The sequence below is a fragment of the Mesoplodon densirostris genome, chromosome 10 (genome assembly GCF_025265405.1).
Source record: "Mesoplodon densirostris isolate mMesDen1 chromosome 10, mMesDen1 primary haplotype, whole genome shotgun sequence".
NCBI lineage: Eukaryota > Metazoa > Chordata > Mammalia > Artiodactyla > Ziphiidae > Mesoplodon > Mesoplodon densirostris.
Window position 1 is genome coordinate 39,482,411 of NC_082670.1, and position 16,916 is coordinate 39,499,326.

At 44.8% G+C, this 16,916-nt stretch overlaps 1 protein-coding gene across 6 annotated transcripts in view; it reads right to left on the minus strand.

The window, feature by feature from the left end:
* The window catches only part of ANKS1A (ankyrin repeat and sterile alpha motif domain containing 1A), a 190,301-nt gene that overhangs the window by 96,112 nt on the left and 77,273 nt on the right, over positions 1–16,916 (minus strand). For 4 of the 6 annotated variants that reach the window (XM_060109437.1, XM_060109436.1, XM_060109435.1 and 1 more), the window contains 7 exons: positions 16,498–16,560; positions 8,715–9,011; positions 7,865–7,940; positions 7,479–7,580; positions 7,281–7,382; positions 5,612–5,808; positions 1,718–1,810 (listed from right to left, as the gene is read on the minus strand). In XM_060109437.1, coding sequence (XP_059965420.1) covers positions 1,718–1,810; positions 5,612–5,808; positions 7,281–7,382; positions 7,479–7,580; positions 7,865–7,940; positions 8,715–9,011; positions 16,498–16,560 — 930 coding nt within the window. The remainder of the gene's footprint in view (positions 1–1,717; positions 1,811–5,611; positions 5,809–7,280; positions 7,383–7,478; positions 7,581–7,864; positions 7,941–8,714; positions 9,012–16,497; positions 16,561–16,916) is intronic. The other 2 variants (XM_060109439.1, XM_060109438.1) reach the window with 1 other exon arrangement.

Sequence of the window (16,916 nt, forward strand, 5' to 3'; positions counted from 1 at the left end):
ATCCAGAATTCCAGGCTATTTGGAGGTGAGTCCTAGAAGATGTAGCTCGGACACAGTCTCCAATCCAGGAGAGTAATAGGGATACTTCTCCCCTACTTTTTTTTTTTTTTTTTTTTTGCGGTACGCAGGCCTCTCACTGTTGTGGCCTCTCCCCTTGCGGAGCGCGGGCTCCAGACGCGCAGGCTCAGTGGCCATGGCTCACAGGCCCAGCCGCTCCGCGGCATGTGGGATCCTCCCGGACCGGGGCACGAACCCGTGTCCCCTGCATCGGCAGGTGGACTCTCAACCACTGCGCCACCAGGGAAGCCCTCCCCCTACTTTTTGATACAGTATGATTGCCAAACTGTATGCCCTAGAAAGCCCTGGGAGAAAAGAAAGTGCTGGTTATCCAACAGTTCTTTAGGAGCCTTGCCCTTATCCTTGGGCACCAGAAAATTTAATCCAAGTCCTTGTTAAAGAGGTGGTATAGGGCATTTACACAGACCCAGCCCCAACTGAATACGCTCTATATTACTAGGTTTCTCCTTGTAAAAAGGGAGTAATAAAGCAAACCTCTATATAAAAACGTGTAGGGGTTTACTACATGCGCTTGTATCTGCTGGCAATGTATTATTACCCTAGAGCCTGTAATTCTAGAGATCCCTTAGTCGAGTCATGATAGTAAGTATTTTGTAATTAAGGGATAGAAAGAAATAAGGACAGAATTTGTACCTAGCACAGAAATCATCCCTATCTCCAACACTGACTTTACATTCTAAAAAGGGCTTCCTTGTATTTATACATTTTGTCAAACTGATGTCATCCTTCTGGTTGCGTATGTTTATATTAAATAAAAGAACCTGTCTCACTGGATGGTCCATGGCAGTAAAAAAAACTTAACTCCGACTTCTGGGGACAAAGTAATGAGACTTAATTGACTAGTTTATGTTAGCTGGTTCTTAAGTTAAAGAACAATAGGGCATTGAATGAGCTACAAAAAACTATTGAAATTATATAATATTTTGAATAAACACTCAATAAATATATTCTCTGAATGGCAGGAAGTGTTAAAGGAGCATTGGGAAGATGAAAGATTAAGGAAAACACGATTTTCTTCATATACCTAAGTGAGAAGGTTGAACTATTCGCCCCAGGATAACATTTCTTTTTTGAAAAGGTGAACTATTCTTTTCAAATTACCTCCTTTGATTTCCCCTGCCCCCATGACTCTTATTTCTCTTCTAGTTGAGTTTTCATGACATTTTCCATGTCTGTCCTGGTGCAGATTCTTCATATGAAATGAAGAGGGAAAATGGAAAAACAGAAATAAGGCCTTTGGGTCACAAGCATCAAAGCTTGCTAATCTGACCCAGTCTAGAGAACAATGATTAGGGGGATACTCCACACTTTGTATCAAAAGACAACACAGGTATAAGAGCCAAAAGTGAGACTGTTTAGCCTAATGGAGCCAGGAAAATGTGCATGTTTGGCTTCCCATGTGGCACGGCTGATCAATAATTGGCCCATCTGCTAGAGAGCCTAGTAAAATTCCTTGCTTAGTGCTTTTGAGTGAGTTTGAAAGGTCCTACTTTGGATTACTGATATACACAATGCAAATTTACTAATCCAAAGAGGTGATTAAAAAAAATGACAAAGCAAAGCCTTCTTTAAGCACGCATTTGATGCACTTTCCAAAAAATCATATTTCAGTGATGGGAGTAAACCTTCAACCCTCTACCTCAGAAGCTGTCAAGGGAAAATACTTCTTATCTATGCGGTCTTCCTCCTCTTCATCGGGTGGTGGTTTTGCTGGAGGCGGAGGACGTTCCCTCTGTAGAAGAGAAAAAATAAGTATTTTACTATGTCTTTTTTCAAGAATTTAACTCTTTGGTTTACTCTTATCTCAGTCTTTGGAAATAAAAAAGAATAATGTAAAGAATTCCCCTGAAAGACTAAACTCAAAGTTTCGTATCTGAACAAGATGGAGAACCCTGCACACATACACAATTCAATTAGCATTGCTCTTTGTTTTTTGATGTTTGTAGCAGAGACTATAAACACCTCTGTCATATCCTTGACCACAGTGAGAAATATCAGCACTGAAAACACACAACTACCTCATCAGAAAATGTCCTTCATGATACTGATACACAAACTCGAGTATAGGAAAACCAGTGGCTCAACTTCCAATCTACTCTAAAAAGAGGAAACATTAAATCAAAAGAATCAACTTGTCAGAGTTCTGACAAACCAAAATTATTAGGGAAGTAATGAGGAAAGCAATCAAGGACAAAAACATCAACTCCTGCTCAAACTTGAATGTTATTCAAACCTCAGAACTGTCTCTTATCCTAGGTCACCTCCTTCAATGATTACTATTTGTATCATTAGCATATGAAAACCCTATTTCATCTCAGCCCATTTAAAAAAGGACTATTTGTCAGTTATCTGCCCTTGCAGGGGTTGGCAAGCTTTTTCTTAAAGGGCTACACAGTAAATATTTTAGGGTTTGCAGTAAACTCTGCCCCTGGGGCACAAAAGTAGCCACAGAAAATATGTGAATGACTGGGCACGGCTATGTTCCAAATACAACTTTATTCACAAGAACAGGCAGCCGTCTGTGGGCCTTGGTTCACCAACCCCCTGCCCTAGAGCAAGAAACTCACTGAAGATGGGATTATCTAGGTCATGGGTAGACAGTTTCAGGAATACACAGAATGATCTTCGGTGAAAGAAAGCTGAAGAGAGTTTTGCCACTGTCCCTGCTGTACTTTTAGCGTCTTTATATCCCACAGTCCTATTTATGCTTGAGAGAGTCAATGTTCCTACAGGGAAGGGAGTGGGAACCTGAAACAGGAGTTGACCTGCCAGCTCCTTCCCTGGCTTGCAGGTTAGTCCACTGTGTTGCTAGAACGAGAGTATTTTTACACGTCGGTGTGGAGGTGAGTGTTGAATTATGTGACAGCCTCAGAGAAACCTGCAAGGAAAGACACTTCTCATGTTTTAGGAGCCACCGGGTTAGTTAGCACTTGGCATCCATGATCTCTCTGTTAAACAAGCTTTACTGCTTGGTATTATATCTTGATAAATTGGGTCATTCCCATATCCCCTGCCACAGGATGGATGCCCAATGGCAACGACGCCAAAACAAGTTCATATGGTCAAGCCGAACAGAGCTTTTTAGGTCAGATTTCCCACTAAGTCCACTTTCCCCACCCTTCTTTGCTCCAGAAGCGTAGGAACAAGCCTGGTCCAGGGCCACCTTGTAAGGAGGGGAACAGCAGATGGAGCAGGCCCATAATCTCACCAGTTATCCAACAGTGGGACACAAAGAGTTGAGGAAAACCAAAATGAAACATAACAACAACAAAAATGTCTCATCCTAGAAGCCTTCCCAAGGCTAAAGGAGCCTAGAAAGAATAATATGAAAGGCTCTTGTGGAAGAGGTAATCACCAGGGACCCTGGAAGGAAAGAGAAGCATGGGTCTTTCACGGTCTTTTCTACCATGAAAACTATGGCCCAGGGGTCTGGAACTATGAAGCTGATTTAAAGATACCATCCGCTGTGTTTACGAGACGTAGAACAGTCCCTTGGCCACAGTTAATTACCAAGGACCAGGAAGGCAGCACGGTAACAACATACTCAAGTAAAACTGGCAAAGCATGCACCCCAAGATGTATCAGTTTCTACTTAGCAGGACCATAGGAGGCTAGATTACTACAGTGGGATGAACAAAGAACCTGTGTAAATCAGTGGCTAAGCCTCACAGGAACTTGTTCCTTCAAAGCTTACTTCAGGAATCCCGTGTTCTTCTTGCAAAGCCTCCAGCTCCCTCTAACGGGCATCATCTGTAAGTGCCACTGAAAGCAACACCTTCCTCCACAGGTTGGATTTCCCTAATTCATTTGTACCTAACAGTGAAAGAAGTGGAAACAAACCAAAAACAAACAAACAAACAAACAAACAAAAAACCCTAGCTCTGTCTGCAGAAGCACTGTGTGAGCGGTGCTGGGCACATGCACTTGCTTTCACCACCGACAAGGAGTTTCATCACAGTCCTCGACAACACCCGCTCCGGGGGTTCTACCACAAGACTGGTGGGCCTTTCCAAAATCCATACTGAAATGCTGGGACTATCCCAGGGCAGGGCAAGGAGCCGAACTAAAAAGAACACCAAAAACAGCAGGCCATTCCCAGGGCATTAATGAAAAGCCTGAGGATCACCAGGCAGCCAAAGGATCATCAAAATGGTCATAAGCCAGATTTGCACCAAAAGGGAAGGGCCAGCCTCTCCAACAGGAAGAAGTAATATACACCTGAAAATATGCCTCAAGGTGGGACTATCACTGGGATCCTGTTAGAGCAATGCCTGTTTATTAAAAGTGCAATGCTCAAAACCTCAACAGTGCAGGAAGGAAGGGCCATGGGACCACTGATTCAGGCTTAGGCTCACAGTAAAACCCTGGGAGAGAAAATGGGGGTAAGGAGTCTGGAGAACAACGTATAAGGCTAGAAGTAGAAGCAAGTGCTAGAGCGACTTCCCTGGTGGCACAGTGGTTAAGAATCCACCTGCCAGTGCAGGGGACACAGGTTTGAGCCCTGGTCTGGGAAGATCCCACATGCCACGAAGCAACTAAGCCCGTGTGCCACAACTACTGAGCCCGCGCTCTAGAGCCCACGAGCCACAACTACTGAAGCCCGTGTGCCGCAATTACTGAGCCCATACACCAAAACTACTGAAGCCCACGTGCTCTAGGGCCCGCATGCCACAACTACTGAACCTGCGTGCTGCAACTATTGAAGCCCGTACGCCTAGAGCTCATGCTCCACAACAAGAGAAGCCACCGCAATGAGAAGGTCGTGCACCAAGCGAAGAGTAGCCCCCGCTCACCACAACTAGAGAAAGCCCATGCTCAGCAAAGAAGACCCAATACAGCCAAAATAAATAAATAAAAATTTAAAAAAAAAGAAAGAAGAAGAAGCAAGGGCTAGAGAAAGAAGCAGTCAGATGGGAAGGTTGACCTTTAGAGGGAAAAATTCAGGGTTGTCCCCATCCTACTATTTCAATGGTTGGAGGGGTTATAACTAAGGGAAAAATAGGAATGCACATACTAATACATACACTGTCTGATTAAGCCTTGCTACAACCCTGCTGAACACAGAATCTGTCCAAATACAAATGGATAAATTTTTGAGGGCAAATGGAAGGTGAACATGTACTCAGGGCTGACAGGAACTTATTTAGCGAGTTATTTAGCAAGCTCTTTCATCGACGGAACTGCTCTCCAGAAAGAAACAAACAATATATAGCAAAGACCCCAAAGACAGAAGCAGCAGTGAGGCTAAATAGAAATAAAATGCTTCAATTTACTCTAAGGCCAAAAAAGTAATAGAAGGATGCAAACAGGTTATATTGAAACTGGAAAAATTAAAATTCTACCTCAACGCAAGCTGTAGAGTTTGACCACACTAAGCAAGAGGGAGACGGTGCAGAGCCCCGAGGAGAACAGGGTGAGTGGGACCCAGGCCCCTGAAACACAGCTGGCACTGGGGGTCGTACGTCCTCTCTCCCGCTCCCCAGCAGGGCAGAGGTGGACAACAGGACCCCGGTGCAGAGGGTCAGCCACGTACAGGCCTCACTCCAGCAGCTTTCACTCCCGCCGTCTCAGCCTCCCTGCTCACGGAGTCCCGGTCAGACGAGCGCCCGCTGGCCGTGCTGTCCAATGAATGGCAGGAGACAGCGTTGTACAGCGCCTCATAGGGACCCTCCTCTTCCATGTTGGTGTCAAAATCGATGATCAGTTCAGTCACTGCTTTCTCCACGTCACCTGAAGAGGGGTTAGAAGGCAAGAGAGTCGGTGAGAGGAGAGCACAGTCTTGGACTTCCCACCACAGGAACAACCCAAAGCCCCTTCGGCCACCTGAACTTGACCAACATTAACCTAGAGCAGGAAAATAATCACGGCTTTCTCCATGGAGAAAAAATCTGTTGAGAAAAATCTCAAAAATCTGTTGAGAAAAAAATCTCCACGGAGAAAAAATCTCCACGGAGAAAAAAATGCGTATTGAATTGGCGAAAAATCTGTTCATGAAAGTTTCACCTGTGCTTCACACCCTGAGAAATGAACAGATTTTTCTCCAATTCAATACGGAACCTTTGATATCTATGAAGGACATCTCCCAAGATCGTTATAAATTCCCAAATACCTCAATACCATGACAGCATAAACTTAAACCATAAGATGTAGCAAGGTACAACTGGAAAACTTCAGTAATCTCTTTAAATTCTTAACAAGAACCTCCATGTGCCCAAGCAAAATAGAGGGTGGTGAAGCCTTTCTGAGATGAAGGCGCTACACAGCTGCAACTCACTCACTAGACAACTATGAACCTCAGAGCGCCTGGAATCCAAACTTGTGACTCTGCAAAGTAACCAGGGATCTGGTTATAGACCAGGGATCTCTGGGTCACTTGCAAAGAGTCAAAACTGTAACTGTAAAATCCTTGAAAGCTAAGAGCTTAGTAAACTACTAATCCCATTACCAGCAAATTATGAGGTCAAGAAAAAAGGTGTGACCAGGGGAGGGGAACAAGGACTCTACAGTAAAGACAGGCTGAGAACCCCTGAACCCTTGCATCTCTGCATTCCTCTGAAAAATCCCTTTCCTTTTTTAGTATCTGGCTTTGCTCTGTTTCTCAAGCCTTCTTCATTGTGATCTGTATCTGGGGGAGGTGTCAGCCAGTGTTTTGTCTTTCTCATTCATCAGACCTAGGACCCAAAAGGCTGCTCAATCAATCTGAAAAGGTGGATCCTGGCTAATGATGGAGAGGCTGGACTGCCCAAGCTAGCACCCAGACCACATTTGTTGGACAAATGATAGACTACTAAAATCTGCCATATACACATCTACCAACCAGATGACACTCATTAAATATTTACTGTGAGCCAGCTATACTCAAGGCACTAAAGTGTGTGTTAGAAAAAAAAGGTTTCACTGAGATTTGACTTCATCTTGAGATCATCCTGTCTACCACACATCCCAGGATAGCTCTCACAGAGCCAACTCTAAAAGAAGAGAATAAAATAAAGTAGGAAAGAAAAGGTCCACCATCACGGCCTAAGCTTTGCTCAAGAAAACTTCATATAGTAGTTGGAAAAAAATGAATTTGAATATGAACTTATTAAGTACTCCCAATCCCCCGAAATAATTATTTAAATTAAGATTTTCCATTCTGCCAAAGAACGTTCAACTCTTTTCAAGCTGAGAGCCCCTTTGCTGGCAGAAGAGGGCCAACTCACCCTGAGACTTCTGGGATATACAGTCCATGTTGGAGATGAGAGGTGGCTGGGCTGTGGGGGTTTTATCTACCTCTTTTGCACTTCTTTTTCCAGTCATGTGATCTACATGGAAAGACCAGAAAAGGCTGCACCAAATACCAGTGGCTTGGTTCAGCCATCGTGTCCCCTGGTCCCTGCGGCAGGGAGATGGACCCATACCTTCGATCAGTGCTGCTATCTGCTGGCTCTTCTGAGACGGCAGCTCCCGGACAGTGTCTAAGGCAGTCAGTCCACGGTTATCTTTTATGTTGACGTCAATTCCTAGAAAGGCACACCAGGTGGACCAGGGGAGTGAGAATTTTCAAGCCAGCCTCAAAGAGGGTCAAATTCCAGGATACCTAATGCTCCTGGCAGCACAACCAACATTTTCATCCAAAGATATTTTATCCAGCTATACAAGAACTTCGTACATTTGCAGTCAACCAGTGGAGACATACACATATTAGGTTCAAAGGCAGCCAGTAAAAATCCACCTCCAGGGATCCTGGGGGAAATGATCCCAACCCTGGCATGCTGTGTAGACAAGAGCGCTGCCAACCTCTCACCTGCAGCCAGCAGGATTTGCACCACATCGGTCTTGCCAAACAAAGCAGCCTCATGCAAAGCACTGCCCTTCTCCGTCTGGAAAGCAAATGAGAGCGCAGAGCAGGATATCATCAGAACAGTGACCCAGGTTTGGCGTGGCTTCACACGACAAACGGAACGTAGACAAGAAGGGACAGGAAAATAAAATAAACCACACAAAGTCCTCTGTCATTATCTTTCCCACTTTTCTTGTCTGGATTCCAAAACAATCGTGGCCCATACTTGGGTGTTTGATGTGCCACCAGGAGGCCACACATGAATAACTGCACTGTTACCCTTGGAACCACCTATTGGTGACACTCCTAAAAACCCCACCTTCCTGGGTGGAAGGAATGATGAGAAGAAAAGTACAAGGCGGGGAAACACCTTAACTTCAAATGTGGTCTGGTGGATGCAAAGCCTAAGGAATGGCCATTCATCTGAATGGAGAAAGCTACCAACAAAGGGAAATGCTAAGTCTCCTGTCGGCAACATCAAGTTGATGGGACTTTGGAAGCACTAATGGTGGCAGTGGGAACACAGGTATAGGAAGATAATGAAAGTTTTCTAATTTCAAGAGAGAGTCCATAAGCATGTCTTTTCAGGGTATAATGACCATGTATTATCCCTGAAAAGAAACAAAAATAACAGACTCACTGGAGGAGATTCTTTGTCTCTAAAAGTTTCTCATTACAATGAGTCAGCAAATGGAAGCATCTGACATGTGATGTGAACCGTGCTAAATAGGAACACAGCCCAGCAGCATGGCGCTTGTGCCTTTTCCACAATGACTAGGTCCCTTGGGCCTGGGAGGTACGTCCGCCCCACTACCTGGTAATTGCTATCCATGCCGGCATCCAGGAGGACCTGGACCACGGCTTTGTGGCCATTCCTTGCTGCCAAGTGCAGAGGGGTGTGCTTCTTAGTGTTGCAGCTCAGGAGGTTGGGGTGTGCGTTGAGGAGCATCTTCACCACCTCCAGCCTCCCGTAGAGTGCAGCCAGGTCCAGAGGCGTCTCGAACTTGTTGTTGCGCATGGTGGGGTCAGTCAGCTCCTCTAAGAGGACCTTCACCACCTCCGTGTGGCCATACTGCGCTGCGCAGTGCAGGGCCGTCTCGTTGTCATTGTTCTAAAGAGTCAACAGGCGGATGATGTCAGAAAGGTGACCAGCATACTGGCAGACGACTGGGGTAATCACACGTAAAACCATTGAAATTTAAATGAGAAAAATAGCAGCAACACTTGGGGACTAACAGAACTATGTCAGAATCCCGCAAACAAGCCCAACTGCTCCAGTCAGCCTCATCTGCCCCAGTTACTGCCAGAGGGGAGCAGTCGGTGTCTCAGCCTTTGTAGTCTCCTCTGTGCCAATGCAGACGTGTCTCCAGACGGCAAGGAGAGCCACCTTGGGAACACGGCCGGCCGCGGGGAGAAGCCCTGGCACAGATGGATGCCGTCACTGCCAATGACTCAGTTTAAACTTCAACTGGTTTTACAATTTCTATTGAGCCAACCCCGTGGTCCTGATTCTGGATCTGCTGACCATCCATTGCCTCGCACACAAGCTTTTTGGAAAGAGTTTGTCATCTGCGTAGCTCCGTGCATGCAAATCAATTGGCCAACAATGAAAGTTACAGAGCAGAGTACCCAAGATCACTCTCAACGTATCAGCCAACAGCCACTGCCAGGGGACTGAGGCACCTGAGCTCAGTCACAGAGTAACGCGGGACCCAGATGCCACCCTGAGCCTGCTCCAGGAGCCTGCCCCAGCCAATGCATGCAGGACCTACAACTGTGCCAAGAAGGGTTTCTTAGGTAAGAAAGATACAATCAGACAGCAGAATGTTTTGTGTGAGAGGTGCAAAATATTCAAGATTGTAACATTGCCATTAATTCAAATTCACAACCCCACAGGTCCTCTGATGTCAATTTTGTTTCCAACTAAAGGTAGAACCTGAGATAAAGCAGGAGAAGTTTGTGCTTTATCAACCATCAGAAGCAAAATGTTAATCATTCCAATTACGCTCTTTCTTTTACTACTACTGACAATGTATAACTAGAGCAGGCATAGAGGAATTTCCATGACCTCTCCATTTTTAGAAGCATTAATGAAAATAATAATTCTTCCACAAGATTTTGAGATTCCTAAATTTATCCAGGAGGCTTCTGCCACTTTGGGGAAACAAAGCTTCTGAGGGCGTGTGTCCTTCAGGTCAATATTATGCACCTTTCAGTGGTCAAGGTAAAGATTAAATGTTTCCACAATTGCTTTAATTCTATTAATGATATTAAAAGTAACAGACTAGGAGTTACCCAAACATGCATGCAATTCCATCTGCTTTTGATCTGGCATTTAACTGCATCATTTTTTCCAGCTACACCAAGTGTATCAGAAAGATCCAGGGCTACTAGGCACAAGGCCCCAAAAGGCCAGGATGATAGCAAAGAAATTTTTTTTTTAATGAAACAAGGACAGAAAGGGTGGTAGCAGGAGCCACATGCAAAGATAAATGCACACAGATAAACAGAGGAAGCAGCACTGAGCTCCAACACAGCTCCAGGAGAGCAGCTGCTGAGAAGGTGCAGACAGACTTCTCTGGCCACAGAACACAGCCAGTTAGCAATGGCCTCCTGTGATTACTATAGCTGGGTCCAAGGGGCGAATTCCATGTCAACCTGAAAGTCTGGCGGGCAGGAGGAACGCTGGGCTGGAAGTAAATCCTTGGGGCTCCCTGTGCCAAACAAACCTTTCAGGCCACCCATATGCCCACTTCCTATTAAGCTATGGCATGAAAAACTTAGAGCTGTCACCTTGCTTTCTCATGAGAAGAAAAGAGAGCTACAGCAATGAAAACTCACAGGAGCTTCCTGTAGAGGGATCCTGGGGCAGAGTTGCAACTCAAAGAAGTTTAAGAGGATTCTCAGGGTTTTATATCTCAAGATTAGCATGACAGCAAGGGCCAAGAAAGTCAGCTTATTCTCATTAAAACTCCAGTCCAAAAAAACTCGTTTACTCTGAAGTAGACACTGCTATCTCTTTTATATCCAAGTTGTCTCCCAACAAGCAGAATAATCTGTAAAAAGTATGTCATTAGGGCCTGAAGAACTGTAAAACTCTAAACTATCCAGCAGGGGAAAAAAAATGTCTTCTCTGGGTTTTTGCCAGAACTAAAGCAGCTACCACAGGGCTGCCTCGCTAAAGGCATGGTCTTGATCACTACCAGGCAAACTGCCTGCCTATGTTAAAAATGGCCTAACCACATCTCTGCAGTTTATATTCACAGTGTAGGAAGCATCTTATTTATGTTTCAGTCTTGCCAGACATGGTCTGGTAACTACAGTACTCCTGAGTTTACGTCTGTGGTGACCACATCTCTCGACTATTGAACACAGGCCATCACAATGAGCTCTTACTACCGCTTCCCCTTGGAGCCTAACAATTTTCAGGGCAAGAAGTCACTAAGTTTTGGATTTATGGACCCACAAGAAAGGGAGGGATTCCAGGGAGGGTACAAACTCTCGACCACCTGGAATCCCTCTCTTTCACACCTTTCAAATCACACCATGGGTGCTCACAACACCCCAAGAGTTCCCAGAATCATACTACTATGAATCTGGACTAAGGAAGGGGACTGAGATGAAATATCCCAATTTTCCCCCAAGGCTTTGCACAAACTCCCCATTCCTACTCATCTTGAGACCCACTTTCATTTTTTCCTTGCTAGGTCATTACTTCTTAAAAAAAAAAAAAATCCCTATACCCTTTATACCTGGAGACCCCATTCAATGTATAAATCCACTATTTATGTGTTTTATACACACACACACACAAACTACAAACAGCAGAAAAACATCTAGAAACATTCCCATGACCTTTCTCCTCTGGGAACTATTCAAAACCATCACCTCCCAGTGCTTGGATTATAGCCCAATTGCACTCTTGTCCACTGTTGACAGATATCTAAGTTAGGAACACCGGGGCTACAGCTCTCTGGAGCAACGATGGTATAGTCTCTAGAAATATACCCAAATTGGAACAAAAGGACAAAGTGGGTCTACAAAGATTTAGAAGACACAGGAAAAGCATGAGAACCAAGCTCCTCATGTGGAGGAGGAGTCAGACTTACTCTACAAAGCTCTGAAGGCAGAACTTTGACCAACAGATGGAAGGTTTAGGAAAATAGATATCAATCAAGCATAAGAAACCAAAAATCAGTGGAATCCAAAAAGAGGCTGCCAAGAGTAATTCTGCTTGCTACTAGGAGAAACAAACAAACAAACAAACAAATAAAATAAGGGGTAGATGGCCTGCGTTTTAGGTGAGAAAAGAGGAATCCTGCTCTAGTGGAAAGTTAGCCTAGATCAGTGGTTCTTAAACAAGCTTCGTTTTGGAATTACAAGGGAGCTTAAAGGTAACTAATACTGAGCCCCACCCCAGGTCTGCCAAGGTAGCACCTCAGAGGGTAAAGCCCAGGAACTTATATTAAAAAGGTTACCAGCCTAGCAGACACCAACTTAAACAATCATTGATCATCATCAAGAACAAAACAAACTGACATCATGTGCCTGGTGATGCGATGCACTAAAAAGGAAGGACAAACATCACTCTTGTGGCATTACTGCCAAAAATGTACAACCTGAACCAAATCAAGAGGAATTATCAGACAAACGCAAACTGAGGGCCAGTCTACAAAACAAACGGCCTATGCTCTTCAAAAATGTCAATGTCATGAACGACTAGAAAAGGCTGAGGATAACTGTTCCAGATTATGTATGATCCTGGACTGTATCTTGGACCAGAAAAAGAAAGTGCTCTAAAGGACATTATTGAGACAATTGGTGAAATTTGAACATGGATTTCTTTTTTTAAAAAATTAATTTAATTAATTTATTTATTTTTGGCTGCGTTGGGTCTTCGTTGCTGTGCGCAGGCTTTTCTCTAGTTGTGGCGAGCGGGGGCTACTCTTCTTTGCGGTGCGCGGGCTTCGCATTGCGGTGGCTTCTCTTGTTGCGGAGCACGGGCTCTAGGCGTTCAGGCTTCAGTAGTTGTGGCTCATGGGCTCTAGGGCGCAGGCTCAGTAGTTGTGGTGCACGGGCTTCGTTGCTCCGTGGCACGTGGGATCTTCCCAGACCGGGGCTCGAACCCGTGTCCCCTGCACTGGCAGGAGGATTCTTAACCACTGCACCACCAGGGAAGCCCCTGTGGATTACTTTTAAGTGTCTGGAGAAATAGACTTACCACAAAACTAATTTGACTATTGCTCATCTTATGATATTCAGACTAAGTTAAAATTGTTTTAAAAGGGGGTAAGTAAACAATTTTAATAGTTTCACCTTAGCTAAGGATGACGTACATTTGGACTGGTTTATGCTGACTTGCTGAAACAGGAAAAGGTCCATATGGTGAGGAGGAAGATAAAAGCTCATAAAAACCATCTCTGCTCCCAGGAAAGGCATGTGCAACTTCTTAATTTCTACAGGTGCTTGATAGGACGTAGCACACAAATGTATTTTAGCAAAAACAATTCCTAGACACACCAGGTCAATGAAAACCCATAAAACCTAGGGAGGTTAGAATTGAATCAGCCTGAGAAGAGTCTGCATTCTTAGCACAACCCAAACAGCCTTATTCCTTAATGAAGTTTACATCACTTGGCCTTTGAGGGGGTGGTGGGTAGGGTGGAGGCAAAGGGTAGTACAGTTGGCCCTCCTAACCCACACGTTCTGCATCTGATGAGTCAACCAACCATGGATCAAAAATATTCTGGGAGAGGGACTTCCCTGGTGGTGCAGTGGTTAAGAATCCGCCTGCCAATGCAGGGGACACGGGTTCGAGCCCTGGTCTGGGAAGATCCCACATGCCGTGGAGCAACTAAGCCCATGAGCCACAACTACTAAGCCTGTGCTCTAGAGCCTGTGAGCCACAACAAGAGAAGCCACCACAATGAGAAGCCCGCGCACCACAAAGAAGAGTAGCCCCCACTCGCCACAACTAGAGAAAGTCCACGCACAGCAACGAAGACCCAATGCAGCCATAAATAAACAAATAAATAAATAAATAAATAATTTTAAAAGGTAATGTTTAAAAAAAATATATTCCAGGGGAAAAAAATCTAGAAAGTTCCAAAAAGCAAAACTTGAATTTACCAAGTGGCAACTATTTACATAGCATTTACATTGTATTATCGTATTACACTGTATTATTAGGTATTATAAGTAATCTAGAGATGATTTAAGGTGTATGGGAGGACAGAAGTAGGTTATGTGCAAACACTACACCATTTTACATAAGGGACTTGAACACAGTATCCACAGAGGTCCTAGAACCAATATCCTCTCAGATACTGAGGGAAGACTGTATTTCCAAAGAGAGAAGTAAGTTCTTATTCCATTTAGATGAAGTTTCTTTTATGTGTGCAAAATCAAGGGATAGGAAAATGTGCTTTTAAGAACAAAAGTCTTGGGCCTCCCTGGTGGCGCAAGTGGTTGAGAGTCCGCCTGCCGATGCAGGGGATACGGGTTCGTGCCCCGGTCTGGGAGGATCCCATATGCCGCGGAGCGGCTGGGCCCGTGAGCCATGGCCGCTGAGCCTGCGCGTCCGGAGCCTGTGCTCCGCAACGGGGGAGGCCACAACAGTGAGAGGCCCGCATACCGCAAAAAAAAAAAAAAAAAAAAAAAAAAAGAACAAAAGTCTTACCCTTTAATCAGAGCTTTATAAGCTAAATAAACTAACCACCAAGTCGGGAAACAATCACTTCAAGGTGCTTCCCCCCAAAACAAAACCCTCAATGGACCAATACAGCAATGTTGCATTAAGTTTCACTCACTAGTAACAAAGAATAAATTCCAAAACGCCCTTTCAGAAATACCACATGGTATATACCTTTTAAAATTAGGACCTCAAATATTACTAGTAACCAGTTTTTTTTTTTTTTTTTTTTTTTTTTTTGCGGTACGCGGGCCTCTCACTGTTGTGGCCTCTCCTGTTGCGGAGCACAGGCTCCGGACGCGCGGGCTCAGCGGCCATGGCTCACGGGCCCAGCCACTCCGTGGCATGTGGGATCTTCCCAGACCGGGGCACGAACCCGTGTCCCCTGCATCGGCAAGCGGACTCTCAACTACTGCGCCACCAGGTAAGCCCGTAACCAGATATTTTTACTTCATGTACATGATCTTATTTGAACTCCAAAATAATCCTGCCAGGTAGATGGTATACCCCATTTTATAGAAGAGGAAACTGAAGCTCAGAGAAATTAAGCAACTATTCAAGTCAACACCAGTAAATGGCAGCACAGAATTCGAACTTGGGTCTGACTTGATCTGTGAGGGTTTTCCACTCTGCTGCACTACTTCCAAAAAAAAAAAAGAAGATAAAGTATCTTCCTATCTTGAAGATTAGAAAACAGAATTGAAAGTGTGGGCAAACTAAAACTACTGTGTTCCCCCACTCCAGATCAAACTGCTTTTCCACCATTAGGGCCCAACAGCTGAAGGAAATCTCCCGTAGAGCCTGCCGAGGTCCAGCCCTTAGGGACCTTCATTTGCTAAATCAGTATTTCTCAAAGAAAAACATGAAATATCTGCCTTGCATTTGGAAATGCGCAGAAGGACCTTACATTTCCCTTCCCAGCAGCTGCTGTATTATTCAGAGCCAAGTGAAAGGTAGCTGATGTGAATAATGCAGTGACTCAACCAAACTCCAGATTGTTGCCAAAAAGCAAACCTCATCTGAATGAAACCTTGAGTCAAAAACAGCAGGTGAGAGAGCAGAGGAGACAGGCTAACACCATCACCCAACCCACCAGCTTTGCCTCCAGAGGCAGTGGAGGGCCGAGGCCCGAGGCTGGACGTTCATCACTAGGCCCATCAGCCCGTTACTTATCCCAGCCTCACCGGGGAGGGAGACTCAAGGCAAGTGCCCTGCTTGGCCCTGCAACTTCATTTCCTATTTCCGAGCTGTTCCAAGGGCCAAGAGTAACCAAGCAGAGAGAGAAGCTAATGGCTGGGGAGAAGGGACTGAGGCTTCAAAGCCCCAGGCACAAACTCAAGGAAAAGAGAGGGGAGCCACACCAGCAGCTTTTAAGAGTAAAATGGAGTCACCCACGCCCCGGCTGCCACACCTCCACCACAAGCTACTGTTCGGATTCCATCTCAAGAGAAATATCAAAAGCAAACTTAAAAAAAAAATTTAATCTAGGAAGTACAATTTAATCATTTTCTGTGCTTATTAAAAAGTAAGCTACTTTGCGTAACATCTTTTAATTGCACTTTTCTTTTTTGAATTTAAATGATTTTAGAAATCACAATAGTAAATTATGCCCATAATATGGTCCCTTCTATTTCCCCAGTTCTGCCACTTCTAAGCATTTCAGCCATTCCAGGAAAAGCACCCAACATTTCCAGAATTGGTATGGGTTTTAAAAACAAAAACAAAACCCACTGAAGCTCCGTTTTCCCATTCCCAGGCAAGCCAGAAGCAGATGGGCTGAAGCAGACAAACATCAGGTTGATGAAGAAGAGCCTGAGTGGATGAGAGTGGAAGCCAGAGAGGACCGAAGAGAAAGTGCAGCTTGGAGAAATGATGCAGAGAAATTCTGGCAGCGAAAAGTACACACCTTGGCATTGATATAAGGGTCAAAGGGGCCGTACTTTTTGAGTTCTTTGATCTCAAGAGCATTCTATAAAAAGGAGAGGAAAAGAAAATGTGATGATAAAATGGATGAAATATATCAAAGCAATGCACAGCCCCAAGGGGGCCCAACACTAGACAACTTGGATCTGCCCTCTGGGTGCCTCAAAAGGAAGTTAACGGGGAAGACAACCTCCAGGGCACAGCACTCATCACCCCTCTCATCCAAGCTTCCAACTGAAGCAATGTTAATGGTTTTTAATAAATCAGCGAAGTACTTGTAACCACTGCCTAGATGCATTAGGTTTTTCGAGCTATTGCAGACGTTGTGCCCAGCCCCTGCCCCACCCACCTGCCTGCCAGATACGCAAAGCACTGGGCTGGGTCCCACTTATCAATGGACAC